The sequence below is a fragment of the Cornus florida genome, unplaced genomic scaffold (genome assembly GCF_030987335.1).
Source record: "Cornus florida cultivar Cherokee Brave unplaced genomic scaffold, ASM3098733v1 CherokeeBrave_3.0.0_Hap2_Chr02, whole genome shotgun sequence".
Taxonomy (NCBI): domain Eukaryota; kingdom Viridiplantae; phylum Streptophyta; class Magnoliopsida; order Cornales; family Cornaceae; genus Cornus; species Cornus florida.
In genome coordinates, this window is record NW_026775572.1 from 7,637,173 (window position 1) to 7,664,481 (window position 27,309).

Below are 27,309 nucleotides of genomic sequence, written 5' to 3' on the forward strand. Positions count from 1 at the left end.
AGAGATGAATGACTAGTTGACATTTCTTATACACATTAACAAATTCCCAAAATCTAGTTGAGGCCAAATTTACCACTACCAAAGGATTTCATTCTGTCTACTCAAAAATTATTTTATTTCGAGTATTTCAAATCGCCCATAGACAAAATGAAGCCTGTAATACCACTAATTTTAAAAGGACAGTCTTGAAATTTAATTTAATTATTTATTACATTTTTATTAAATTAATTGAGTATTTGCTTATTTTAATTAATTAATTATTTGCTTATATGATTTATTTTATTTTAATTCAATTAATTGTGTTTTTCTTTCATTAATTGTTTTTAAATTGTGTTAATTGTGTTTTTCTTTCATTAATTGTTTTAAATTGTGTTTTCTTTAATTAATTGCTTAAATTGTATTTTGGTTTGTTTCAAAATTTAAATGTATTTATTAAGTTTAATTAATTATGTGCTTATGTGAATTCACTATTTTGGTAATTAGGGTTTTATGTGTTACATAGTGTCTGGGTTTGAGCTGACTTGTAGTTGGTTTAGGATTTAATTTAGGGTTTCAACTTAAGCCTATAAATACATAAGTATACGTCTGCTAAGGGTTTTTGTAAACCCTATTCACCATATTCACGTACATAAAATACAGAGGGAATACAGAGAGCAACTGAGTGTGTTTTGTGAGACAAAATACTGAGAGAACCTTAAGAGATTAAGGGAGGGATTCAAGGAGGAGTTCTGGATTTAACTAGGAGCGATAGAGGTTGATAACAACAATTGACGTCGCCAGAGTTGCTAGAGACGACAGTTTTAGATTTCCAACCGGAAAGCAGAGACAAGTCTCTGTTATTCTCTTTCCTGTTAATTCGTATTCTGTGCATGCTTAGTTGGACTCCAGGGATTTAAATAAAGATTAAAACGGACTTAAATAAAAGTAATAACAAGTCTTTTATGCATATATGATTTTTATTCAGTCTCGTTGATAATCTGGTTTGCCTAATCCTTGATGTTTCTGTTATTTGTTTCTTCTCGGTGTTTATGTTAAGCTTTGATTAAATGGGGTTCATGATTATGTATTGAGGACTAGACATTAATCTGGGGTTAAGATTGAACTCTGAAATAAGTATTAAAAACAGTATTCAATTTTCACATAAGAAATCTGTTTTGAATCGCTTAAGTTTATAACTGAGATTCTGTAATCGTCGTTTTAAAAGGTTATGTTCAATACATGTTATGGTTGTATGTTGGTGATATAAGATGTATCTAGGACTGAGTTGGAACCTAGAATAAGGATTAAAAACATCACAGAGGGTCTAGGAAAACATCAGAGTTGAAGAAAATGAAGCAGGAACGGACAACGGCATGCAAGGGAGCAAGAGCAGGCTCCAAAAAGGAAAAGAGCCAGCTCTAATATTCTCAGAGCCGGCTCTTGGCTGTTTAGAACTGGCTCTTAGAGCCATAAAGCCAGCTCAATCCATAAAAGAGCAAGCTCAATTTTTTTAGAGCCTACTCTAGTCCAGAACTCTCACAGTATGTTTTTTTTTTTTTTTTTTCTGTGCGTAGTTTAAGTTGTACAGTGTATAGCATCTCTTTTAAACTATTTTAATTGATGTGTTGGGACTATAATAGACTTAATATAATATGAAAAACATTAATCCATGATTGAGCTAAGGAATGGAGCAAAATAAATCTAAAGAAAAATGGTAGATTGCAAACTGGGTTTTTGTGCGTCGTTTTGACTATTCTGAGTATTTCTATTGTGTTTAAATTGTTTTAAATATTGGATGGAACTGTTTTAGACCTAAACTTAGTATGGAAGAGCATTAATCTATAATGGGATTAATTGAAGGAGCAATATAAAGTTTAAGGAAAACTTAGACGATGCACACCGTTTTGCTAGTTTATGTTCCGGAACTTTGCAAAGTTTTTATTATATGATTTAATGATATATATAAATCATGTTCTTACAGTGTTTTAAGTATGGCGACTTAATTAAACTCAACTATACTTAGATTGTATTTATTGGTACTTAAATTGTTATGAAATTGTATCAATTCATGGACAATGTCGGAGGATTTGCTAGGTTTATATACTGGAGCTTAGCAAGATTGTTATATATGGTTTAACTATAAATATAAATTATATTTCCATAGTATTATAAGTATAGTGAATTAACTATAAATTCCTATGCTTAGCTTGGATGTAACTGATACTTAAAATCCTATTAACAGTATCAATTCCTAGACTATGTTGGTAAATGTGATTGCTTAATTTATTGTAGCAGTTTACATTATTGGATTTGGATTTTGGGCTCTATAATGAATGCCTAATATTTATGTACATGCATTAAATTTATCTTGTGCATATTCTGGAGTGTGGTTGATGACTATTTAATATTGTTTTGTTAACTGTGTTCACTGGAAGATTGTATGTACCGGTATGGGACGGTGACATACTAGGTATGGACTAATTCAAACACTAAGTTCTACCTAATTTGGATTAAGGTATGGATTAATCATAAAGGTTAAGTCCATCACCTACATGTGTCATATCAATTGTGAATTGAATGACCTACTATGGTTTCAGGATGGAGTGTTTACAAATATCAGACCACTATACAAATGGCTGATATTTTGTGATAGGAGTACGGACTTTATATATTTATTTTATGTGCCATGGTTTTGGCTTAAGTCTCAGGATCATGGTTAGGGTGCGTATATCACCTAAGATGGATAATTGGACATAGATGTTGTTCCCTGGTAGGTCTAGGTATTCACGCCCACCTTGGTGTGCGATTTGCATGGTATCTCCACTCAGGCTGAGACAGACCTACTGGACTAGAGAGCGTTCTATAGTGTGTACTATATATACATATATGGACTACTCTAGATATTGTTGAGTCATTCTAGGATGTATCTGTTTATCGGATTACTGTTTGGATCGTAGTAGAATAGGACTTGCATGTGGGCCTGACCTACTTTTTATTTTTCAGGTATTCGTTAGTTCCAGGGTTAGAGCTTGGACGTGCAGACCAGATACAGATATTCATTCCTCCGACTACGTAGGAATCTTCTTTATGTTAGCTTTAGATTTTATTTCAGTTATTTCAGTTTCGGTTTGAGAATTTTTAATAAGGGGTCCAATGGATAGATTCCCGAGTTGTAAACTTATGGAAGTTTTTGGAACATCGGATTTAATTAATTATGATACAAGGATTTTCTTTTAGTTTCTTTCCGCTTATTATATTATTTCTTATTTCACCTTATATTCCGTGTTCGTTCTAAAATATTAATTGTTTGATATTGCTCGGGTTTGGGTTTGGGCCTGATCAACCCGTGTCTCGGATCCGAGGGGTATCACAAAGCCAGACCCACCATAATAGACTTCCGCTCCTGGGAAAGCAATGATACACCCGCAATGCCATCCCACAATTCAAGAAAAGAGGATGGGAGGTTTGCAAGAAAATTCCAAGGAAGGGGGGACAACTTCCATAACAATTGACAGTTTTGAAAATTATGAATACTTTAGAAAGTGTGAGTCACAATTTTTAAAACACTCAACTATTATGAAAGGAAGAGAGTATATAATAAGTCGGCTCTTAGGCTCTGTTTGGTTTGTGTAGTGTAGTGTAGTGTTCTGTGTTGTTCCCTACAGTGCTACAGTAACCATTTTCAGAACACACGTTGTTTGGCCCGCCTTGTTGTGTTCTCAACAGTAGTGGAACACTTTTAGAACAAATCCAATATTTGGCCCAAAAGGTGGAACAACAATTTGGTGTTCTATGTTGTTCCAGGCTCATTTTTTTTCACTGTAACGGAGATAATAATATATTTTTTTTAAGGCAAATCATTTCAGCCTCCCAATCGCCTCCGTCTCTATTCTCGTTCTCAACTCTGGAACTTGCCCCCCCCTCTCTCCAACTGTAAACACAAAATCTACAAGGATCAGAAGTTCAAAACCCGCCTCCATCTATATTCTCGTTCTCAACTCTGGAACTTGCCCCCCTCTCTCTCTCCCTCTCTCTGCAATTACAAACTACAAAATCTACAAGAATTAGAAGTTCAAAATTTACAAAATCTTCAGATCTGTGAAGTTAAAAACCCATATAGGCATATCATTTTAGATTGTTCAAAAAATCAAAACCCATATCTTTCAGTTTCCGTCGCCCGTTGTTCCAGTTTCGGTTCGCCGTTCGCAAGCTTTGTAATTCTTGTTTGTATGGGTTTTGTTTTAGATTGTGTGTATGGGTTTTGTTTTAGTTTTTTTTTTTTTTTTTCAGATTGTGTGTATGGGTCCGCTGTTCCAGTTCTAGTTCTAGTTCACCGTTCGCAAGCTTTGTAATTCTTGTTTGTATGGGTTTTGTTTGTGTGTATGGGTTTTGTTTTAGATTGTTTACATGGGTTTTGTTTTAATTTTTTTTGGGGCAAGTCATTTCAGCCTCCCAGACGCCTCCATCTCTATTATCGCTCTCTCTCTCTCTGCAACTGCAAACTTGTATGGGTTTTGTTTTAATTTTTTTTAGGGCAAATCATTTCAGCCTCCCAAATGCCTCCATTTCTATTCTCGTTCTCAACTCTGCAAATCCTTTTTTAGGGCAAATCATTTCAGCCTCCCAATTGCCCTAGTCTTTCTCTCTCTTTGCAACTGCAATTTGTGTGTATGGGTTTTGTTTTAATTTTTTTTCTAAATCAACTAATCAAGCTCTGTAAATCTTGTTTTGCAAACTAATCAAGCTCTGTAATTAATTTATTTTAATCATTAAAAAAATAATAATAATAATTTTTATTCCAAAATTCTCACTTCAAATTTTCATTCCAAACATATTTTGTTCTCATTTCAAAACACTATATCACAAAATACTTGTTATGTTCTAGACTAGAACATTATACTACACCACATAATACTTCCCAAACGATCCCTTAGCCTCTCACGTCAGGCTTACTTGCGTCATAATTTATGAATGTGTACTTAACATGTACCACGGATTGAAGTCTTGTCCCAATGTACCCCCGATCGCATTACCCAAATTAAATGGTGCAAAACACGCCACATCACCACGGCATCACGTCACCACTTGTCCCTGGATGACATTTTGTACCATGAATTTGCACCATTGTTAATTTGAAATTGTACACTTCTAATTTGAGTTTGCAAACTTTATATGGGCTAGGCCATGCATAATTTTTGGCTAGTCACACTAATAATTCTACTGACTTGATTATTTACCACAAAAATGATATATATCATGAATCTATTTTCATGACATGAATCTTGTTACAAAACTATCATAATCAAATAATTTATGAAAATGATATTAAACAAAAATAAGAAAAATGAAACAAAGTTTTATAAATCTTTACTGAAATTTCTAATTTTTGTTACCAATTGTTGTGAGATAATTCAAGCAAGATGTTTGAACTATCGAGTAATTAATGTATTTCCATCTTTGTTGGGTAACTCAAATTGCAAAGAAAGTAACAATAATGAAAAAGAAAAAAGAAAAACAACAAGTTTAAAAGAGAAAATAAGTGAGTCAGGCAGAGTTGAAGAAATATGGAATCAAAATAATATAAAAAAAAAAAATGGTGCCGTATTTCCTTTCATGACACATTGAATTTTAATTCATGATGTATCACTGCTCTATTTACAATATTTGACTACCATATTTAAATTCGAAGAATATTTGGTCATTTATTCATGGACCCAGAGAGTGAAAAGAAAGAGAGAGAAAAATAAATTGAAGGGATATAACATGTGAGCCATTTGACCAGCAAAATGGGTTGGCTTTCCTTCGCCCAGTTTTATACTAGTTTTTGTGGCTACTGGACATATATGGCCAGCTTCCCGCTACACCACTTGCCCTTATATTTTAAACCAAATTATATTTAGTTCACCGATATAACTTTCTCGTGGAATTCGATAATACTTTTGCCACACACTTTTTTTCTTTTCTTTATTTTCCTTCAAAAAGAAAAAAGAAAGAGAAAGTGGACAAAAAGTGTGTACAAAGGTATCATCGAATAATACAATGATGAATTATCATAGATTGTGATACAACCTTGTCAAAATTAATTTAGTATCTTCAGGGGAACACCACTTTAGTGCTATCATTTTGTTGGAGATATTGTGTTTCAAATTAAGTGCAAGTGTGTGAACAAAACACCATGCATAATACTATATAAACTTTCCACGCCCTCCTTCAAGCAAACCCTAGCCGCATCGTATCCATTTATTATGTTATTCGGTATGATGTTGGTCATAAATGAATATATAATAGCCGGAAAGAAAAGGATGTGCACTGAGAAAGCTAGAAAAGAAAATTGATGGAGCTGACTCGCCACAATCATCACTATATGCCGCGAGTCTTTAAAAAAAAAAAATGATTGTTTGGCTAATCACTTCACCCAAGTGCTTTTTATTCTCGGGATGATGTATTGAGGGGTCCATGTGAGCTCCCTTTAAGTTGCATCATATGTTGTTAGGCCTAAATATTACTTACTCTTGGAAAAAAAAAATTAGGGCTTGTTAAAAAGCATTGCGAGCCCTGGAAAAAGCAATGTACTATATGTTCTTAGAAACACTAACAATTTATTTATTTACCTGTCATAAAACACCAAAACTTACATGTCTCATCATGCCACAATATATATATATATATATATATTTTAAAATACTATCTAAAATTCTTCAATAACGAGCATATTACTGAGTACGTGTATACTATACGTGTCTTGAGTCTGTTTCTTCTTGGTTCGCAGAATAGTGAACTCAATTTGGTCCTGATCCTATAATTCTTCATTAGTTCAAGTTAGACTGAGCATCTACTACTAATATTTCTTTTTAATCAAACCGAGCTTAAAGTGAAAAGAAAGGAACAAAAAATAAAATAAAAATAAATAGTTTGTAGGACATTTATAAGTTTACGTGACTAACCACATGAGTAACTAATTTTTTTTTTCTTTTCACTTCGTTCTCTTTGGATTTATAAGTGGATATGTGAAAGTGTTTTTGTCAATGACAAAAAAATAAATAAAATAAAAAGAAATAGTCGTGTGAAAGGATCAACCCAAAATATCTAAAGACTTGGTTTTGTGATTTTATCATTACTCTTTTTTTTTTTTAATTACTATTATATATATATATATATATATATATATATATGAGTCAACTTCAGTGAACCCAAAAGAATTAGGAGTATATTTCTTTCTAAGATTTTGTGAACAGAAAGCAAACGCGTCAATTGCCTCAGAAAAGTGGCCCATGATGTTACGAACTTGCCGTACTTTTCGTAAGGATCCTCAAACCATTACGAAGAAGGCCCAAGGTGACGAAAAACTTATATCTGGGCTTTGTCCATTGCATTTGATTGACTATATAATATAAATTTATTATTTACCCGTCAAACGTTTCTTTGATAACTTCATTTTTTCTTATTTTGAAAATACATAAATAAGTTGGTTGTTTACTGTATACTCAGAAATATTAAATCACATTGAGTCTCTTGTGGTGCTTCTTCACCAACTAAAATAGAAGATTGAAGTAAAAAAATTCACATAAAGTATTTAGGTTTGGATAATGATATGGAGTCTGACAGTCGGACACATTCAACTGATTTATATGAACGAAGGCTTACATCATCTTGATATCATTAAAATAATCGATATCCTGATGACATTAGTCCTTACTCACAATATGTTCGACTGCCGTACTCTCTATTATTAATTTATTACTCTTAGATTATGATATCTTAATAAATGTACCAAACCTCTTTACCATTAAGTATTTCATATGTACTCCGCAAACATTTTAAAATTTTCATAATGACTAGCGAGTATAGATATGTAACAAGCTTCATCCTGTCTCAAATTTATTTTTATTTATTCTTTTTTGGAGATTAAGAATTTCAAATGAAATTATTTTTTAATTTATTTTGATTGATAAAAATTACACACACCCTATGAAAATTTTACCCCTCATCAGTCTTGAAGGACAGAAAAATACCATTAAACAACAGTTACTTTGATAAATGAGACCGAAACAATATAACAGGTGGTTACGTTGGCAGTGAAACAAAAATGAATTATGTGGAGTCTCATTTGAAATTCTTAATGGTTTTTACTCGGCCGGCGGCAATAACCTGTAGTGGGGTGGGGTGAAATGAAATAAATAATATAGTTAGTTATACATTTGTGAATAAATATCTTCGGCTGTTTTGTCGTTGACTGATGCTAGTTGTTCTGTGTATCTATACCGCTAGTTGGCATCTTAATTATGAGCCGTGTTTGTCCTGTGCTTGGCATGGCTAGCAACTATTAGCACCAAAATGTGACGCGTCCATGCTCTAATTCTACCGTTTGGGGTTCACAAACTGTAGGCTTCGCCAAAATGTTATCATGGTCATTATCAAGACTAAAGCGACTGGGAAGTTAATGAAGTGAATTGGAAATATTATTTTTATTCTTATGGAGTTCATTGTCACATTTCTCTTTCTTTCTTTTCTTTTCTTTTCTTTTTTTTAAAGGAAAAATATACCTTGATTTTTTAAGATTTTATTTAAAGTTATATTTCTCCATGTTCATTAAATAAAGGGTTAAGTGCCAAAAAAAAAAAAAAAAAAAAACATAGGTTTGTGCAAAACTAGTTCTTACTTTTTAAAAATTTACATATTCATTCTTAAAATTAAAAAAAGTGCAAATAAACCCTGACTACTTTTTGACAAAAAGTAAATATGAAAACTCTATTTTATCCTTTTTATTCTCATTGTCACATTTTTCTTTCTTTCTTTTCTTTTTCATTTTTTAACCTTATTTTTTTAAAAAAAAGGAAATATAAACCTTGATTTTTTAAGATTTTATTTAAAGTTATATTTCTCCATGTTCATTAAATAAAGGGTTAAGTGCAAAAAAAAAAAAAAAAACATAGATTTGTACAAAAACTATTTCTTACTTTTTAAAAATTTACATATTTATTCTTAAAATTCAAAAAAGTGCAAATAAACCCTGACTACTTTTTGATAAAAAGTAAATATGAAAACTCTATTTTACCCTTTGTATTCTCATTCCCCCCCCAAAACAAAATACCTATTTCGTCGCCCTTTTCTCTCTTTATTTCTATTCATTTACTCCAAAACATGCCATTAAGCTCAATAAACCATTGTATCCAAAACCTTGCTTTCACTTTCAAAAGCTTGCACCAGATTCAGAGAAATGACTGCTTCTGTAAAAAGATGCACATGGAGGAACTGTTGCCCAAGGTAGGGCGAAGCCGAAGCAAGATTCTTTCTTGTTGATTGGTGATCCCGATCCTTTTGGCTATGTTTGGTACGGTGGGTTTGAAGGAAGAGGATAACATTAGTTGTGAGGGAAAGGGAAGGAAAGGATAATTTTAACCCACTATCGTATTTGGTTGATTAGTGAAGGAAAAGAAACAAAAGGATAATGAACATGTTTGAGAAAAGAAAGGAAAGCAAAGTATTTTAGTGAATTTACTATTATACCCTTTTATATTTTAAAAGATAAATTTATAAATTTAATTATGTAATATAAAAAAAATATTCTTAGGGCAAATCATTTTAGCCTCCCCAATCGCTCCATCTCTATTCTCGTTCTCAACTGTGAACTTGACCCCCCTCCCTCTCTCTTTATATGCAACTGCAAATTACAAAATCTACAAAAATCAGATCGGTATATCATTCCAGATTGTTCAAAAAATGAAAACAATATCTTTCAGTTTATCTATCTGTCTGCAAGAATTGAAAGTTCAAAACCCATATCGGCATATCATTTCAGATTATTCAAAAAATCAAAACCCATATCTTTCAGTTTCCATCGCCGTTCGCCGTTCCAGTTCGGGTTCACCGTTCGCAAGCTTCAATCGCTGTCTTCTTCAAGCTTGCCCCCTTTTCTCTCTCTGCAACTACTAACTTGTGTGTTTGGGTTTTGTTTTTGTTTTTTTTTTTTTTTTTTTTTTTTTTTGGGTCTAAATCAACTAATCAATTTGGGCAGTGTTGGTAGTTACAAAATTTTGTTGCCGTTTCCCTCCATTTCCTCCCAATTTTGGGAAGATAACAAAAATTGATGTGCAACCAAATTGAATCCCTCAGTTCCCCTCTGTTTCCTTTCTTTTCTTTCTCATATTTCACTCCAAACACAAAATCCCATCACCCTCTATTTCCTTTCTTTTATTTTCCTTCCATTACTTTCCCACCAAACTGGCCCTTTAGGCGATATGGTATGGTTCTAAGCGTTCTGTCATATTCCTAAGAGATGAGGCAGGGAGGATAAGGGGAAGGTTCACCAGTTGGACAATAAAAAAAAGAGCAAGGATTGGAGTCACCTGCACTCCAGACAACCAAGAAGAGTCACATCCAGTCGACCTGTACTTAAACGAATTACTGGTTCGCAAGAGTAGGATTTCCCCTTTCTTTTCCGGGGGCCAGATTCCTTCTTTGATTTGTTCTTTTGTAACAGACCCAACTTTTCTTTCTCTTTTACGATTGGACATAACTAAGCAACACTTCTTTTGAGATCTTCTTCCTGTGATCTTTGAGGCACCTTGAGATACCCCTCGGATCCGAGACACGGGTTGATCAGGCCCAGGCCCAAATCCGAGAGATATCAAACAATTAATATTTTAAATCAAACACGGAATACAAAATTTATTTAAGAAATACAAATAATAGAAGCTGAAAGGAACTAAAATAATATCCTTAAAATAAATATCCAAAACTGATAATCCAAATCTCCATAAGTTTAAGAACTCGGGAATCCATCTCTAGTGGACTCCTAATAAAATCCCAAACTGCATGGAAGAAAACTGAAGATAAAATCTAAATATAATATCTTGAAAGAAGTCCTACGTTGTCGGTAGAATAGAAGTCTGTATCTGCTCTGCACGATCAAACTCTAACCCTGGAACTGACGAGTACCTGAAAAATATAAGGGTGGGTCGGGCCCACATGCAAGTCCTGATCTACTACAATCCAAACAGGAATCCGATACGCAGATATATACTAGAAAGACTCAACAATATATAGAGTAGTCCATATATGTATAAGTACACACTATAGGACGCTCACTAGTCCAAAAAGGTCTGTCTCAGCTTGAATAGAGATACCATGCAAATCGCACATACTGTGGTCATGTGTATCTAGACCTACCAGGGAACAACACCTCTGTCCAGCTATCCATCCTAGGTAATATACGCACCCTAACCATGGTCCTGAGACTCAAGCTCATACCATGGCATATATAATAAATATATAAAGTCCGTGTCCTCCTATTACAAAATTTCAACCATCTGAAAAGGGGTTTGATAAATGTAAAGCAAATCCATCCTGAAACCATATCAAGTCATTCAATTATTTGATTAATATGACACAAGTAGGTGATGGACTTAACTCATAGGGTTAATCCATGCCTTAATCCAAATTAGGTAGGACTTAGTGTTTGTACTAATCCATACCTAGTATGCCACCGTCCCATACTAGTGCATACACTCCTCCAGTTCCATAGTTAATAACACAGCATAAACATGTATCAACTAATTTCCAAAAGAAACATAAATATAGTTTAACATATTTACAACCAATTTATGCATCCAATATACCATTTAAATATCACATTACAGTGCTTTATATATATATGAAAAGACTGTACATGTAGTTCCTCCAGTTAATATAGTTAACGGAATAATAATAAATACCAATCCACCATACTTCAAGATTTGCATATAAACAGTTTAACATGTGTACAACACATTAATCATCCTACATAAGGTTTAGAAATCCCTTTCCAGTCCCATTTTATTAAGTAAGACTGAAACCTACCACTCCTCCTGCACAACCATATCTGATGCAATAGTTGATAAATTTAAAACATCCATTAATTCCATTTAAGCATACTTAATCTTCTAGATAGATAAACATATGCTTATAACATAGTTGAACGCTTGATAAATTAAACATGCAAAAGAACCCAAAACTTTGCTCAAAGCAATAAACAGTTTACAAAGATTTCAAAAACAACTTCACATATGCAGTTTCTTCGTTTAACCTTAGGTTGCTTCAAGGTTCAACACAATACCATTAACAATACTTCCAACCATTTTTACATCTTTGGAACTATTATACAACCCAATTTTACCCACTGAAACAACCCAGTCATCTTCCCATAGGTCCAGAAACAACCCAAAATCATGCAGAAGCAAGAAAAGAAGCTGGAGCCGCCTCCAGAATATTGGAGCCGCCTCCCTTCTTGGTGGAGCCTGCTCCTCCCTTATTGGAGCCGGCTCTACCCTTGTGGAGCCGGCTCCAATCCCTTGTGGAGCTGGCTCTCACACCCCCTAGAGCCGGCTCCCTCATTTGGTGAGCCGGCTCTCCTCCTTTGAGAGCCGTAATTCCTTCTCTGGTTGTCTTCCTCGCCTCCGGCTAAGTTCAAAACCTATTTAGTATTTTAAAACCTTATTCCAGTGTTTATACACTATCCTAGATTATATGAGAAACCCCCCAACATGCATCAATAATCCCAATTAACCAAGCTTGAACCCAAGACACAGCATGCATCAGTTCACAGTTTCTTTAAAAATTTGCACAGTTTGATTCACGAGATTTATTTCCATTTGAACATGCATACAAGATAAATTTAATCATTAACCTGTTTTTAATCTTGGTTTAATCCTTAGAGTTTTTCTAAGCCTGTATAGAACACAGATTAAAGAGATAGAGTGGAAATAGAACTTGCCTTGAGACTTTGGTTTAAAAACCCCCAACTGTTGTCTCTATCTTCTTTGGCTACCTTGGTTGTATCAAACAGCCTCTGCTGTTCCTAATTCAGTCCCGAACTCCTCCTTGAATCACTCAAGTTCACTATGTATTTCCTTTCAATCTTTCTCTCTGTTTTCTCTCTATCACACTGTATACGTGATTATGGTGCATATGGTTTGGTGGATTGTGATGACCCTGTGGGCGGGTGTGCCGTGGGGGGATGCGAGAGATACTATCAGGCTACCACACTGGCGAGCTACGGGTGCGGTGCATAATCCCACATCGCCTGGGTAGAGGAAAGGTGAAGTGCTTATATGTAAGTGTGTCACCTCCAATTGGTATGGGGCCTTTTGGGGTGAAGCCCAAGAGCAAAACTGCGCGAGCTCAGGCCCAAAGCGGACAATATCATACCATGTAGTGGAGTGGGTTGTTACAAATGGTATCAGAGCCTAACCCAGCCGGAAGTGTGCCGACGGGGACGTCGGGCCTCCAAGGGGGGTGGATTGTGATGACCCTGTGGGCGGGTGTGCCGTGGGCGGGTGCGAGAGATACTGTCAGGCTACCACACTAGCGAGCTACGGGTGCGGTGCATAATCCCACATCGCCTGGGTAGAGGAAATGTGAAGTGCTTATATGTAAGTGTGTCACCTCCAATTGGTATGAGGCCTTTTGGGGTAAAACTCAAGAGCAAAACCGTGAGGGCTCAGGCCCAAAACGGACAATATCATACCATGTGGTGGAGTGGGTCGTTACACACCTACAAGACTTCCTTCCAACCAATAGAAATATGGACTATCAGCATCTCTCATTTGGAATTGCACAAAAAAGACTATTTATCTCAGAGGGGTCTGCGGAAAATTCTGGGAAAACGTCAACGGCTATTGGCTTATTTGTCAAAGGCTATTGGCTTATTTGTCAAAAAAAAAATAGAGTACGTTATAAAGAATTAATTAGTCAGTTGGGTATTCGAGAGACAAAAACTCGTTAATTTGATGAGTCATTTTGAATTATTCGCTTAATTTTTGATGAACTTCTTTTCGCTTTCAGCAATTCATGGAAGAATGAATCGGGGAAAAACTTATGACTGCAACAGCTACAAGAAAAGACCTCATGATAGTCAATATGGGCCCTCAACACCCATCAATGCATGGTGTTCTTCGACTCATCGTTACTCTAGATGGTGAAGATGTTATTGACTGTGAACCAATATTGGGTTATTTACACAGAGGGTGTTTGGTTTCGATTTTTATTATATTCGATTTTAGGTTTGTTTGGTTTAGCTTATCCAAATCTTATACAAATTGAGATTTATTTTATTCTTGTTCCAAATAAATACAATCTTACACAAATTGGACAAAATTGTCATTTTACATTGCCTAAATTTATAGTTATTAATTTATTCAACTGAAGTGAGGGTATTATCGTCATTTTAAGTCTCCAAATGGGCCTATTTGTACCAAATTGATAATATATGTTGTTTTATACTACACAATGACCTTTTTGCACTATATCGATAGTAGAGAGGGTTTTTTGCTCTTAACCCTTAAATAAATAAGTTAAACTCAAACTCGTCGTATGAAATTGATCTTGTATTTAGATTTGATTTGTATACAACTAAGCTTTTTTATTTTTCAATTACATTAGGTTAACTGCATGAATCCCAAATTTTCATTATGCTATATTTGAAATCCTAATCTCTGTCAATTCTTATATGCGTTTTGTTTTTAACGTTTAATTTTAACTCAAAACAAAACTAAGTGTTTTGTTGTAAAATGTTTTGAATGGTAATAAAAAACATGTTTGATAATATTTATTTGTTGTAAGATTTTTTAAAGAAAAAATATGAACATATTTAATAAAAAAATGTTACAAGTTTGAAAAAAATAATGGTTAGTTTAAAAATGCCATTTAAGATTTTTTTTTTTTTTTTAAAATTTATTGTTCATCCTTACCATATCAAATACTATAGTACAAAAACATATAAAAATATTAAATTGGTATTTGAGGTCTTGGGCAATATTTACAAAACGTTTCGATATTGTACAAAACAAAACATTTTTTACTAAGCACACATTTTTTTTTGACAAAAACAAAAATATGAAAAACAAAACGCATAACAAACAAGCCTTTAACTTATTTTGTGAACTTTGTTTAGAAAAAAAAAAAAAAAACATCTAAGATTTTTTTTTACGTTGCAATTGACTAAAAAGATTTTTCCTCTTTTTTATTTTTTATTTTTTAAATACAATTCTGAAGTTCTTATATTGTAGTAATTTCACAAGACCACAGGGGCATATGCGTCTCACTGCTATCCTCTTTTCCTTATTGTCTCTCCATAAATATCTTATAGATTTTTTTTTTTTACCGTTGCAATTGACTAAAAAGGTTTTTCATTTTTTTTTAATACAATTCTGAAGTATTGTAGTAATTTCACAAGACCACAGGGGCATATGCGTCTCACTGCTATCCTCTTTTCCTTATTGTCTCTCCATAAATATCTTATCCCTCTTCCTCTTTATCTCACTCTTCAACCCTTTCCCTTTGAAACCTTATCCTCTCCTATACATTTCTCTCGCACTACCAACACTGCACTCCTCTTGCAGCCATGTCTTCCTCTACCTCTTCCCTCCACTTTCTCTCTCTATGCCCCAAAACCCTAACCCTCTCCAACCCTAAACCAGCCACCGCCTCACTCTCTCTCTATTCTATCTCATCGCTCAGGACAACCCCTCCCAAATCCATCTCCATATCTCCTTCGTTTCTTTCCTCTTTCACAAGACCCTCCGAGTCTTCGCCGTCACTCTTCGTTCGAAACGTCGCCGTCTCCGACTTCGACCAAGAAGAGGTCTTCACCGGGGAGGTGGAGCCAAGTTTCGCTCCAGACCTCAAACTCTTCGTCGGGAACTTGCCCTTCAGCGCTGACAGTGCCGCCCTAGCCGACTTGTTCGGAGAAGCCGGAACTGTCGAGATGGTTGAGGTATTACTACTACTTTTCGTTGTGGGATGTTAAAAATCTTTCAAATATATATATATATATATATATATATATATATATGGGTTTTTACGGGTTTAGGGTTTAGTGAGATTTTAGAATCTTTCTTAACGTTTTTTAGATGTAAACATATTCCGTGGAAATTGGGTTTAGTGGATATGTTCATGTAGTTGTTTTATTGAAGCAGTTTGGTTTGTGAAAATTATTCAAAAGAAATATGAGGTTTTGGTGGTGTCAGGGTTTTACTTGTTGGGATTTTGTTTCTTTAAAATGGGCTTTATTTCTTTTTGGAGGAAAAATTTTCAAGAAAAAGGAAGTATGAAATAAATATTTGTTTACGAAGTGAGTTGCATTGGCAGGTTATATATGACAAGAAAACTGGGAGAAGCCGGGGGTTTGGTTTTGTGACCATGTCTACAGCGGAAGAAGTTGAAGCTGCTGTTGAAAGATTTAATGGCTATGTAAGTTACACTTCATTTTTTTTTTCCTTCTCAATCTGCATGCTTTTTGGCGTTTTGAATTAATTTGGTACATTTTTGGGTGGTTTGAAATGGTTTGGCACATTATTGGGTGGTATGAATTGGTTTGGTCATGTCCCAAGTGTCATTCCTGGTGCTTGATGGTCCAAAGTTTTGAGTTTGGATTTCAATCACTTATTGGCTTATATCTTTATTGAAATTTGTTAATTTTATCTCTTATATTTCACAGTTATAGTTATTGTAAGTAAGCAAGAATTTATGATTTTTGGCAGCAATTCGATGGACGGTCATTGAGGGTGAATTCTGGGGCGCCCCCTCCGAGGGAAGAATCTTCTTTTAGAGGTCCCAGGAGTGGTGGTTCAAGTTTTGATAACAACAATAGGCTTTACGTGGGTAATCTTTCTTGGGGCGTTGATGATTTGGCACTCCAGAACTTGTTTAGTGAGCAAGGGAAGGTCGTGGAAGCCAGGGTGGTTTATGACAGGGACAGTGGTAGATCAAGGGGTTTTGGATTTGTAACTTATAGCTCTGCGGAGGAAGTCGACAGAGCAATTGAATCGTTTGATGGCGCTGTAAGTATATATTATTAGCCTTTTCTTTGATATGTACTACTTATAAATTATCGGTGGGCCATTTTGATTGCTAGGAAGCAGGAATAAATAGATAAATAAATGAATAGAACATTTGGAATCTTATAACAGCATCTCCAACTTTATCCTATAACAATGAAGATTCAGTTTGAATTCAGTTCCTGTCATATGATTCTCAGCAATCCAATGACTTGTAAATTTTGGTATATGTTATTGGTGGAGTTGCTACTTGTTAGAAACATTTTCACATCTTTACACTGAGAACTTAACCAGTTCCTTCTTCTTTTCATACTTACTCTGCACCTTCCATTTGTTTGCAGTATGTTATGATGGGATTTCTTATGGAAGTAATTGCATTAGTTGGTGTTCCATAGACAATATTTTTCGGCACACTATTGTTAAGATGTAGTTTTGTACCAGGATTGGTTGATGACCAGTAAAATGCTTTTACGATCATTTATGATTTGGCTTATATATGTCCATCAAACATTTGTGACTCTTGTCTATAGTGATTTTAGATTTGCTTGGCACTTAGCTATTTAACCATTTTTACGGGTATGAATATTTGTTTCATAAACTAATGAATTTTAGGGGGCAAATATGTAAAGGCTCATTGATGCTTTTATCCACTCATGAAATTTGATAATGTATTTTCTTCTCATGGCGGATTGACATATTCTGGTGTCTTGAGTATGTGTCGTAACTAGTAGTACTTGTATCTTAGAGGAAATATTCCTTAGTTGTTCAATAGAACAAAATGGATGATAAACATACATAGGCATAGAGAAATTGGAACTCTTATAAGATCAAGTTATCGTACAAAAATGGTAATTTTGTTAATTTTAAATTTAGTATGTATTGCGTATGTTATATAATCCAATTACTTGTGTTGTGTTTAATTGCCATGTCTTTATTGATGCAACGGATCTTGTTGAAGTTTTTCTTCAGTATTATGCTTTACTTCTTTCCAACTCTGTGATCACTTCTGAACATCCCTATGGTGCAGGACTTGAATGGCAGGGCGATCCGGGTGTCTGTAGCAGAAGCTAGGCCAAAGCGATTTTGATCATTGGATCTTTAATGCTTCCTTCAACCAATAATAACTTAGGTAGAGTTGTGATGAACTTGCAATTAGTATAATTTGCCGAAAAAAAAAAAAACCCTTGTAATTAGTTTTCTTTTCTTTTCTCTTGGAAGGCAGTGCATAGATCTTGAATGTCACTTTTTTTTTTTTTTTTTTTGGGCAACTTCTAATTGTATTGGGATTATTAAGTTTGAGAATCATATATTATATTGTTCGCATATGTTTATGTAGGTGTTTTACCGTATAAAATTTCTTAAATTCACCGTTTTCTGATATGATTCAAGCCTATAGTTTGTTTGTTCCTCACATTGTAATTCAAATTATTATTAGTTTGATGAATATGAGTCTTTGCATAATATCCTACTTACATATGTGTCGTTTAAGTCACTAATTTATGTAACAGGTCCCGGGGATATGGAGCTGGGAGTCTATCTTGCAGTTTCATCAATATTTTGGAGAACACAACACACCGTTTAACCTCGATGCAGAAGATCAAGAGCCTACAAATATGTTGAGCTTTTCAATGTATGTTCTGAGTGCCATGTTTCAGACAAGACACTGATACGTAATTCATGGCTTGTCACTTTCAATCATTTAGGTACTTGAATTGTTGAATCATTTGATTATTTATTATATGTAATTTGAAGAATTTTGTGATTGTTGAATGAATTTACAGGGAAATGTAAATCCGGAGTAAAACCCAATAGCATCAAGCATTGGAATTTAGTAAATATTAAACTGCTTTTTTTTTATGTTCAAGGAACTTTGGTAGGAAATCCTCATTTCCTATTGAGAGCGGCTGTGATTACCTTTTTGAGGTAAGTCCACTCTAATTTCTGAGTGCATGTGTTAATGAATCAAGTGGAGCTTTGATGTCCCATTGTCATGAGGTAGTTCCATTTTGGTTTACCGGGCATTCGAAGATGGAAAATAATTTTCATTTGGAAATTTTTGTTCCAAATGGAGGAGCCGAACGAGCTCCTCCACCTAAATGGGAGGAGTTTGTCCAGCTCCACCCTTCGGAACGAAACTTTTGTAATCCCTATCCATATTTCCTTGAAAATTAATAAAGCTACCATTTGATTTAGACGATTTCTAGAAATTTTCCAAATCTTGTTCGTGATAAAAATATATATATATATATATCTATATCTATTTTCAAATGCTGTGGAAGACATAATGGATCATGGTTCTTGGTAGCAACAGGCGGAGAGCCAATATAGCCTCCTTATGGAGGCACCACCCTATCCTGAGCGGATAAACAGTCGAGCATCAAAATAGTGCTAATTGATGAGATTGATTATGATCGGTTCTTTCATTCCATTCCTCCCAGACATTCCAATCTTTCATTACCGGAAAAAACAATAAAAAGGGGGAATATTCCTAAGAAGAAATGAAGAACAGTCCAATCCATTCGGTAAGAACAAAATGGCAATGGAGTTTAAACTTAGGCTGACTTTCTAATGGTGTGAAATATTAATGATATTATAATGATGTAAATCTCTATTCACACAAATCTTTGTTATTTTTATCATGTTAGAAATATCAATGGCATCAAAATGATGTCAATCTCTATTCACACAAATCTGGTGTCCATCTCTATTAATACAAATCATTTTGTTTCACTTTCGAACTCTAAACAATAATATTGGTTTGCTAGGGATAGGGATGATAGAGGTTGAGTATTACCTTATTGGACGTAGTGGTGGAGTTGAACTCAAATGTTTAGTCATAACTACATTACTATAGCTGGCCTCTCAACGGAATGCCTTTTTGAAGTCGTAAAAACGCTTACAATTAGTTTCTAAAATGCAATGTGGAGAGAATTGATGAAAAATTACTTAAGTGTGTTCGGTCCATGGAATTCTGTGGAATTTAAAAAAAATTTGGTTCAATTTTTTTAATTATTTTTTTCAAATTTTACTAATTTTAATTTCAAACTCCAATTACATGTAACCTAACATACCCTTTGGCTATGTTTGGCCGGCAAGGAATTGAAGTTTCGGAACTTTCAAATTGGAGAAGTTCAAAAAATTGAACTAAAATTTTCTCTAATTCTACCAATTCCAATTTCAAGATTGCCAAATACAATATTAGTTAATTAATTAAAATTTTGGGTTCTCTTCTTTAAAACTCGTTTATTTATTTTTTTACTATAACATAACAACCAAAATGATTTTCATATTTTAAAAAAATTGAACGGAAGAAGCTCTTTAAGCCCGTGTCAAATCAAACTTGAATATAGAAAAGAAAGAAGAATAATAATAATAAAAAAATTCACTAATAAAAACAAATTGAGTTCTCAAAAGAGGGGAATATAGACATTTATATGCTGAGGTGTTGAAACGTTATTGGTTGCTGACCATATTACTATATTAAAAAATAATTGAATACTGCACACCACTTGAGCATAACCTTTAAGACCCCTCTTGTTCGAAGTCAGATTCGTTACTTTGTCTTATGTATGGGCTCTAAGACAACTTCATTCATACATACATACATACATACATACATACATATATGCTTTCATCAATTTTCATTTAATTTAATAAATGAAAGACTTGAATTTTTTAGCCATCCAACTTGAGTAAACTTTCAGTGCATAGATTGTCAATTTTCATTTAATTTAATAAATGAAAGACTTGAATTTTAGCCATTCAACTTAACTAAAATTTAATTTGAAACTAGTTGAACCTTGATCTAATGTGTATCCTTTTGATCTATATAGTTCATGTGATAAGATGAAGTCAAATAGAGATATATATTTTTTTGTGACCTGTGTTACAAAAAATTGCATGTTGAGTATCATTTATCATAAACCACAAATTTTGTACCACAGTTTTATCTTCATCCATCAAGTACCTCTCTCATTGAGTTCATGATCCCATAAAATCCAGAACTTAAAGATATTCTGAGTTTATGTTTATATTCCATCTTTCATATATATGCACATGTACCGTCGTTTTGTCTAGATTCTGAAAAATGGAAAATACATTAATTATGGTTAAAGAGACAAAAACAACAAATGCCGTACCCAAAAGAAAAGACAGAGTGGTCAAAGCTTTTATCATGCAAAATGCAAACTACCAAATGCCATATTCTGATTTTTAGTTTTTTCCTTCCATAAATATAATACCTAAATCTTCACATTTTCATTCAATACCCACAAAAGAATTATATTCAGATGTGAAATTCTCAGGTGAGAAGTGTGGAAGATAGAGGGAGGAAATAATTTCCCTGATTGATATTTACTGAAGCAGTACATGGTATGAATGCAAGTTCTATTATACTCTGTTTAACTAGGTTGTTCATGACAGAAAAATTTCTGTCTGTTTAAATTTAGGCTCATTTTTACTATTTTCTAAGAGTTATTATTTTTTTTGTGACCCTTTTCTTCTCCAATGCCACTGGCATAAGCTAACACTTTTCTAAATTGGTCATTCCTGCTACAGATTAATCATATGTATTAAGCGCTGTGGAAGTTTTTGTAATTCTGATTTGTGCCTTGCCTTTGTGTTTCTTGTGGTCCGTTTTTATTTTAATTTGAAAATCATGATATTGTGTTATATTGATAATTCAACTGAAAATAACTTAAATCAATTTCTTCTACTTTTCGCTACAAAATCTAATAAAAAGGCTCTCTAGGAATCATTAGAAAATGAAATGAAGCTCACTTGTTTATGCAAAAAAGACAAAATGGGATTGGATATTTCTTTCATATGATTCACAATAAATCCTTACAGAAAGATCACCTAATATGTGTGTCTTTGAACAATCAAGGATGATTCCTGCTTATGTTGCTCTGGATTTATTTTTATAGCAGATCAAGTACACCAACTGAAGTCGCATCACTTTTGTTGTTCGAGCACAATGGCATTTAGTAATTCCAGATCAGTAAGGTTTGTCCAACTTCCAATGTAACAAGTATGATGAAAGTAACTATTGCTTCAAAGTCTTGGGTTGAGGTTAATGCATTGTGCAGAGATATTTAGCATGTTGCCATCATTCTTTTTCATCCCTCAGCTAACATATATTAGTAATCAAATAGATACAGAATAATGTCCATATTTATCACAATTTTTATCCTGAAATTCTTGTTGTGTTCATTTTCAGATTTCAAGATGATCTTGAAACTGCAGCACCATTGAAACAAAGAAGCCGGTTCGAGTTTATGTATAGTATCACTGGGAAACAAACACCCAAGTCTTGCTTAAATAACGCCGAGATGGATGCAAAGGGCACGCGCTTTCGGGAAAGAGAACTTACTAGAGTCTTCTCTGAGGATTATGAGTTAGTGCAGAGGAAGATACTTGATCCTCGAGGACCTGTCATAAACCGATGGAACAAATGTTTCTTAGTTGCATGTCTGGTCTCTCTTTTTGTTGATCCCCTATTCTTTTACTTGCCGATTGTTAGGGAGGATGTATGCATGGAAGTAAGTAGGACCCTTGAGATAGCCCTGACGGTCATTTGCACTGTAGTCGATGCATTTTACTTGATTCAGATTTATATTCGCTTTCGAACGGCCTATGTTGCTCCTCCCTCTCGTGTATTTGGGAGAGGAGAGCTGGTTATAGACCCTTCAAAGATTTTTTCAAGGTATCTTCACAAGGACTTTTGGCTTGACGTATTGGCTTCTATACCCTTTCCACAGGTATTGACAACCAACCATTACTTTCTTTATATGACGGCCCTTCCTCAGTTTTGAGAACTGTTACTGAATTCGAAATCAAATTAAACTTGCAAAAAAGAAAAAAGAAGAAAAAAAAGTTGCTACGATTAAATTTCCCCTGTTGTAAAAGGCATGTAATTGCCAACTCCTCCCTGTTATTAGAATCCATTTTTTCATATATTCTGCCCTGTTTATTGGGGATCACACAGAGTATCAGGGCCTCTTCAATGGAAGAGAACTGATTCCTAGTCAAGGACTGGATGGATAGTTGGATACTAGTTTAGTGCTTTAGTCTCTTCTTAGATTCGTGGTATAACAGTGAAACCAATCATTAACTTATGTTTTATTTTTTTTATCAATTGGAGTATATGCATTGCATTTCTAAATCTTGGTTATAATGGTGGACTCTGAAACATATGTTTCTTATAAAATTGTTTTACTATAACAGGTGTTAATTTGGGCTGTAATCCCACATCTACGGGGTTCAGAGATGATCGATTTAAAAATTGTCTTGCGCTTCGTCATCATCTGTCAGTTCCTTCTGAGGCTATATCTTATCTTTCCTCTCTCATCTCAAATTATTAAGGCCACTGGGGTTGTGGCGGGAACAGCATGGGCTGGTGCAGCTTACAATCTGATTCTCTACATGTTGGCAAGCCATGTAAGCCATTATTTCTCATTCCTATGATTTTAGCAAAAGACACATGATAAATTCATTTTGCTTCAGTGTATATTGAATTATCTTGCTAGATTGCACTTTATTTAATGGAGTTGACATAATCTATAATGCATAGTTCTGCAAAATTCTTCTTCACACAGGATCCCTTCTGAGCTTCTTTGGGTTATTAATAGATACTAAAATTTGATGCTGGTCATATGTGTGTGTGTGTGTGTGTGTGTGTGTATCTCTTCCTCTCTTATATGAGTCATTATATGTGTCACTAATGTATTAATTCAAGCAGAATTCTAACTCTCAAAACATTAATTCCCTTGCTTCTAAAAAGGTTGTAGGTTCCTGTTGGTACCTTTTGGCAATTGAGCAGCAAGAACAATGTTGGAAAGAAGTTTGTAGGCGTCAACATCCAGATTGTCAGTATTGGTATTTTGATTGCCGAAGCATAGATGATTCTGGTAGAGCCGCTTGGTTCAAATCAAGCAATGTTTCCAACCTATGTGATCCAAGTGGTGAATTCTTTCAGTTTGGCATATACGGTGATGCAATAACTTTCGGAATTACAATGTCGAAGTTCTTGAACAAGTATTTCTACAGTTTTTGGTGGGGCCTGAGGAACCTGAGGTAACTAAGGAGGGTGCTTGTCCCATTTGGTTTTTAATTGTAGTTTAAGGCAACAATTTCCTATAATGGACCCAACAAGAATATGATTAGAACTTTGAAACAACCACTTTTACTAAACATTTAGAAAAAAGAAAGTTCAAGAAGTGAGTAGACTCAATCTAATTGTTGTGATAAACAAAAAGTACTGGTTAAATTCATGTGATACAGAACAAAAGTGTACAGTTCTTGTATTCTGTGTGGCGTCCAAGCACCACTGTGTTCCTTTAAATTATTCTATAGTCTCAATAATTGAAAGCAACATGCAAATATTTTTTGAAATAACAATCACCTTTTCTTTTTAATTTGTGCAGCAGTATAGGGCAGAATCTACAAACAAGCACCTACATCACTGAAATAAATTTTGCAATTATCATTGCAATACTCGGATTGGTGCTTTTTGCCTTGCTTATTGGGAATATGGAAGTAAGTCCAACCATGGGATACCTTTTCTTGTTCTCTACTCTATACATGACCACCTAACAAGAGCCAACCGCTTGCATTGTTACACTAAATGTAATCAGTGCTTGGAATGCGAATAGAATTTTTCATATGAGATCCTAGATGATATCTCAGACTAATAAGATGAAGCAATTTCACTACAAAGTTGATTTCATAATAAAGCTTGTTCCAACTAGCAGTTTGATGGGAGGGGCCATATGGGGGTAAAAAGAAATTTATTCATAATTTGGTATTTTCTTTCCCGGTAATTATAGCTTGATTAAATTTCACACCTTCGCACTATGTTTGCTGAAATTCTTGAAGTTATGTTGTATCTTTTCCCTTGACAGACATACCTCCAATCAACCACTATTCGACTAGAAGAGTGGAGAATTAGAACGATTGATACTGAAAAATGGATGCATCGCAGACAGCTACCACATGAATTGAAGAGGAGGGTGCGCAGCTATGATCAGTATAGATGGGTTGCAACTCGGGGAGTTGATGAGGAAGCTCTTCTTAAGGACCTTCCCTTGGATCTTCGACGAGATATCAAGCGTCACATCTGCCTTGATCTTGTTCGACGTGTGAGTTTTGGTTCCTTCTCTCGTTACTATTTATTATGCAAATGTATAAGTTGTAAACTATTTACACATGAATATGCAGAATTTCATTAAGACTAACTTAGCAGCTTCATTTCATATGGTTCTAAATATTATGACACAAAGACTTTTGTTTTGAACTACATTTATGATTATGTGGATATTAGGCAGGTAAAAAAAAGGTACTATAAACCAACTAAATTTGTTAAACAATTCCCTCCAAGTAAATACAGAATGCCATACTTCTTTACTGTGAGCCTCACTCTGAGCTTTATAGCATGGAGAAGATAATCATTTGGTCCTATTCTGATTCTTTCTTTTGGTTATGAATGTAAAACAGGTTCCTCTCTTTGATCAGATGGATGAGCAAATGCTTGATGCAATATGTGAAAGACTGAAACCAGTTCTATGCACTCCAGCCACTTGCTTAGTCCGTGAAGGTGACCCTGTCAATGAGATGCTTTTCATCATTCGAGGCTACCTAGATTCTTTCACTACAGGTGGAGGCCGCACAGGGTTTTTCAATTCATCTAGTATTGGCCCAGGTGACTTCTGTGGTGAGGAATTGCTGACTTGGGCACTAGATCCCCGTCCAAGTGTTGTCCTTCCCACGTCCACACGCACAGTGAAAGCCATCTCTGGCGTTGAAGCTTTTGCTCTCTTTGCGGAGGACGTGAAGTTCGTAGCATCTCAATTCCGTAAGCTGCATAGCAAACAACTCAGGCACACATTTAGGTGTCACTCACACCAGTGGAGGACCTGGGCTGCTTGCTTTGTACAAGCAGCTTGGTTCCGGTACAAAAGACGGAAAGATGCAGCTAAGCTCAAGGCTATTGAGAGTACCACGGCTCCTTTGCCTGAACCAGTTAATGAGAAAATGGGAACACCCTTATCCCCACTGGCCTCAGGGTTTGCCATTTATGCAGCAAAATTAGCAGCAAGCACTAGAACAGGTGGGAGCAGGCGGTGTGGATCTGAATTGGACCTCCTCAACTCATTACAGAAGCCAGTTGAACCTGATTTTTCAGAAGAAGAATAGGTAAGACAATGCTTGATAAAGGGCATCATATGTATGCATGCATCTTTAGTTTGGCATAATAATTCTTGGGGGAAGCAGTGCCTTGGGGAACAATGAGTATTAATTGCTCTGAAGTGTTGTGCTGTATGCTTGTATTAGGCTATTTTGGTGATGCAGTTTTGTTGGCATTTTCAGGGTAGTTTAGTAGCTTAAATTGTAATGATATTTTTTATTCATTATGGGATAAACAATTCCGTGACATGTAAGTATTACATGTAATATGTGAAGACATTCTTTCTTTGTAAAAATATTTCCTTTCTTGATCGGGGGATTGCCATTTTTTGTGGGATTCACATGGCATAAATCTGTATTATTTTCTTCAATTTCTGTTACTTCTATTACTTTGGTTTCAATGTTTGCATCAAAAATTGCTGACAACAGGTGATTTTAGTGAAAAGATCCAAGTAATGAACTTGGGCCAACCAAAAGAGCTTTCCAAGTAATGAACATGTTGGAAAGTGCCTTACATTGAGTAAGTTGGTTTAAAACTTGAGTTCAAGGCTTGTTGAGTTTTGTTTATTAGATATAAATTCAAGATTAATGTATTCCTCTCTTCACCTTCTAACATTGACAAGCAGCAGTTGCCCTGTAGAGAAAATTAAAGGGTGAGTAAGCCTTCACCATACATTTTTTGTCTTTGCATGTAGAGTACGGACTCTCCTTGTTCAAAGGGACAAAAGGGTGTGTTAGAAAGTTTTAAAGCCCTTTTGGGGAATATGTTCTCTGCATGTAAGAATATAGTTATTGAATTATTAGGCCCTAAGGCAATAAAATTACCAAAACATAACATTGATTTATACATAGTGTATGGACACTGCCAATGTGTGTACTTGTCTGTCCAATCCAACAGTAATACTTCATGTCTACACAACTTGAGTTTTTCAATACAGAGAGAATGGTTGAATTAAATAGGTATATAGTCACCAAATTCCTCCATAATAGAAATGGAGTTCCTTTGGTGCATCCCCAGTATTAAGAAGGAAAAAGTGGTGACACTTACAGAGAGAATATCAGATCATGTAATTGAAAATTGATCAGATGGGGGAATGTTATAAAAATTGGAATGGGGATACAAGGAAACAGTTTGATGAAATGCCTGAGAAGAATTGAGTTTCTTGCAATTCCATGATCATGGCATCTGCTCAAGAAAGAAAGACAGAAATCACATTGGAGCTAGTTGTGATCATCCTGGATGAAGATGTGGTTGTATGGATAGCTGTTGTTAGCACGATATCAAGTGACTGTCAATAGATGCTTGTATTTTATTTCATTTTATTATTATTTT

At 34.7% G+C, this 27,309-nt stretch overlaps 2 protein-coding genes across 2 annotated transcripts; both read left to right on the forward strand.

Moving 5' to 3' along the window:
- Positions 1-15,270: 15,270 nt before the first annotated feature.
- LOC132293413 (29 kDa ribonucleoprotein A, chloroplastic) lies at positions 15,271-18,585 on the forward strand. Its single transcript, XM_059790888.1, has 5 exons — positions 15,271-15,730; positions 16,105-16,206; positions 16,497-16,796; positions 17,821-17,922; positions 18,302-18,585. Exons 1-4 carry the CDS (start codon positions 15,359-15,361, stop codon positions 17,878-17,880), a joined length of 834 nt encoding a protein of 277 aa, XP_059646871.1. The 5' UTR covers positions 15,271-15,358; the 3' UTR covers positions 17,881-17,922; positions 18,302-18,585.
- Positions 18,586-19,971: 1,386 nt separating this feature from the next.
- Positions 19,972-26,287, forward strand: LOC132293412 (protein CNGC15b-like). The gene is made up of 7 exons (XM_059790887.1): positions 19,972-21,797; positions 22,012-22,552; positions 23,019-23,231; positions 23,575-23,867; positions 24,218-24,329; positions 24,695-24,931; positions 25,287-26,287. The coding sequence occupies exons 1-7, from the start codon at positions 21,769-21,771 to the stop codon at positions 25,983-25,985; spliced, it is 2,124 nt and encodes a 707-aa protein (XP_059646870.1). The 5' UTR covers positions 19,972-21,768; the 3' UTR covers positions 25,986-26,287.
- The last annotated feature ends 1,022 nt before the right edge of the window (positions 26,288-27,309 follow it).

Bases quoted from the DNA above. Each gene is read 5' to 3' on its own strand.
- LOC132293413 (XM_059790888.1), top strand. From the start codon at position 15,359: ATGTCTTCCTCTACCTCTTCCCTCCACTTTCTCTCTCTATGCCCCAAA. The intron at 15,731-16,104 runs GTATTACTACTA...TTGCATTGGCAG, and splicing joins GAACTGTCGAGATGGTTGAG to GTTATATATGACAAGAAAAC. The intron at 16,207-16,496 runs GTAAGTTACACT...GATTTTTGGCAG, and splicing joins TTGAAAGATTTAATGGCTAT to CAATTCGATGGACGGTCATT.
- LOC132293412 (XM_059790887.1), top strand. From the start codon at position 21,769: ATGGCATTTAGTAATTCCAGATCAGTAAG. The intron at 21,798-22,011 runs GTTTGTCCAACT...GTTCATTTTCAG, and splicing joins AGTAATTCCAGATCAGTAAG to ATTTCAAGATGATCTTGAAA. The intron at 22,553-23,018 runs GTATTGACAACC...TTACTATAACAG, and splicing joins CTTCTATACCCTTTCCACAG to GTGTTAATTTGGGCTGTAAT.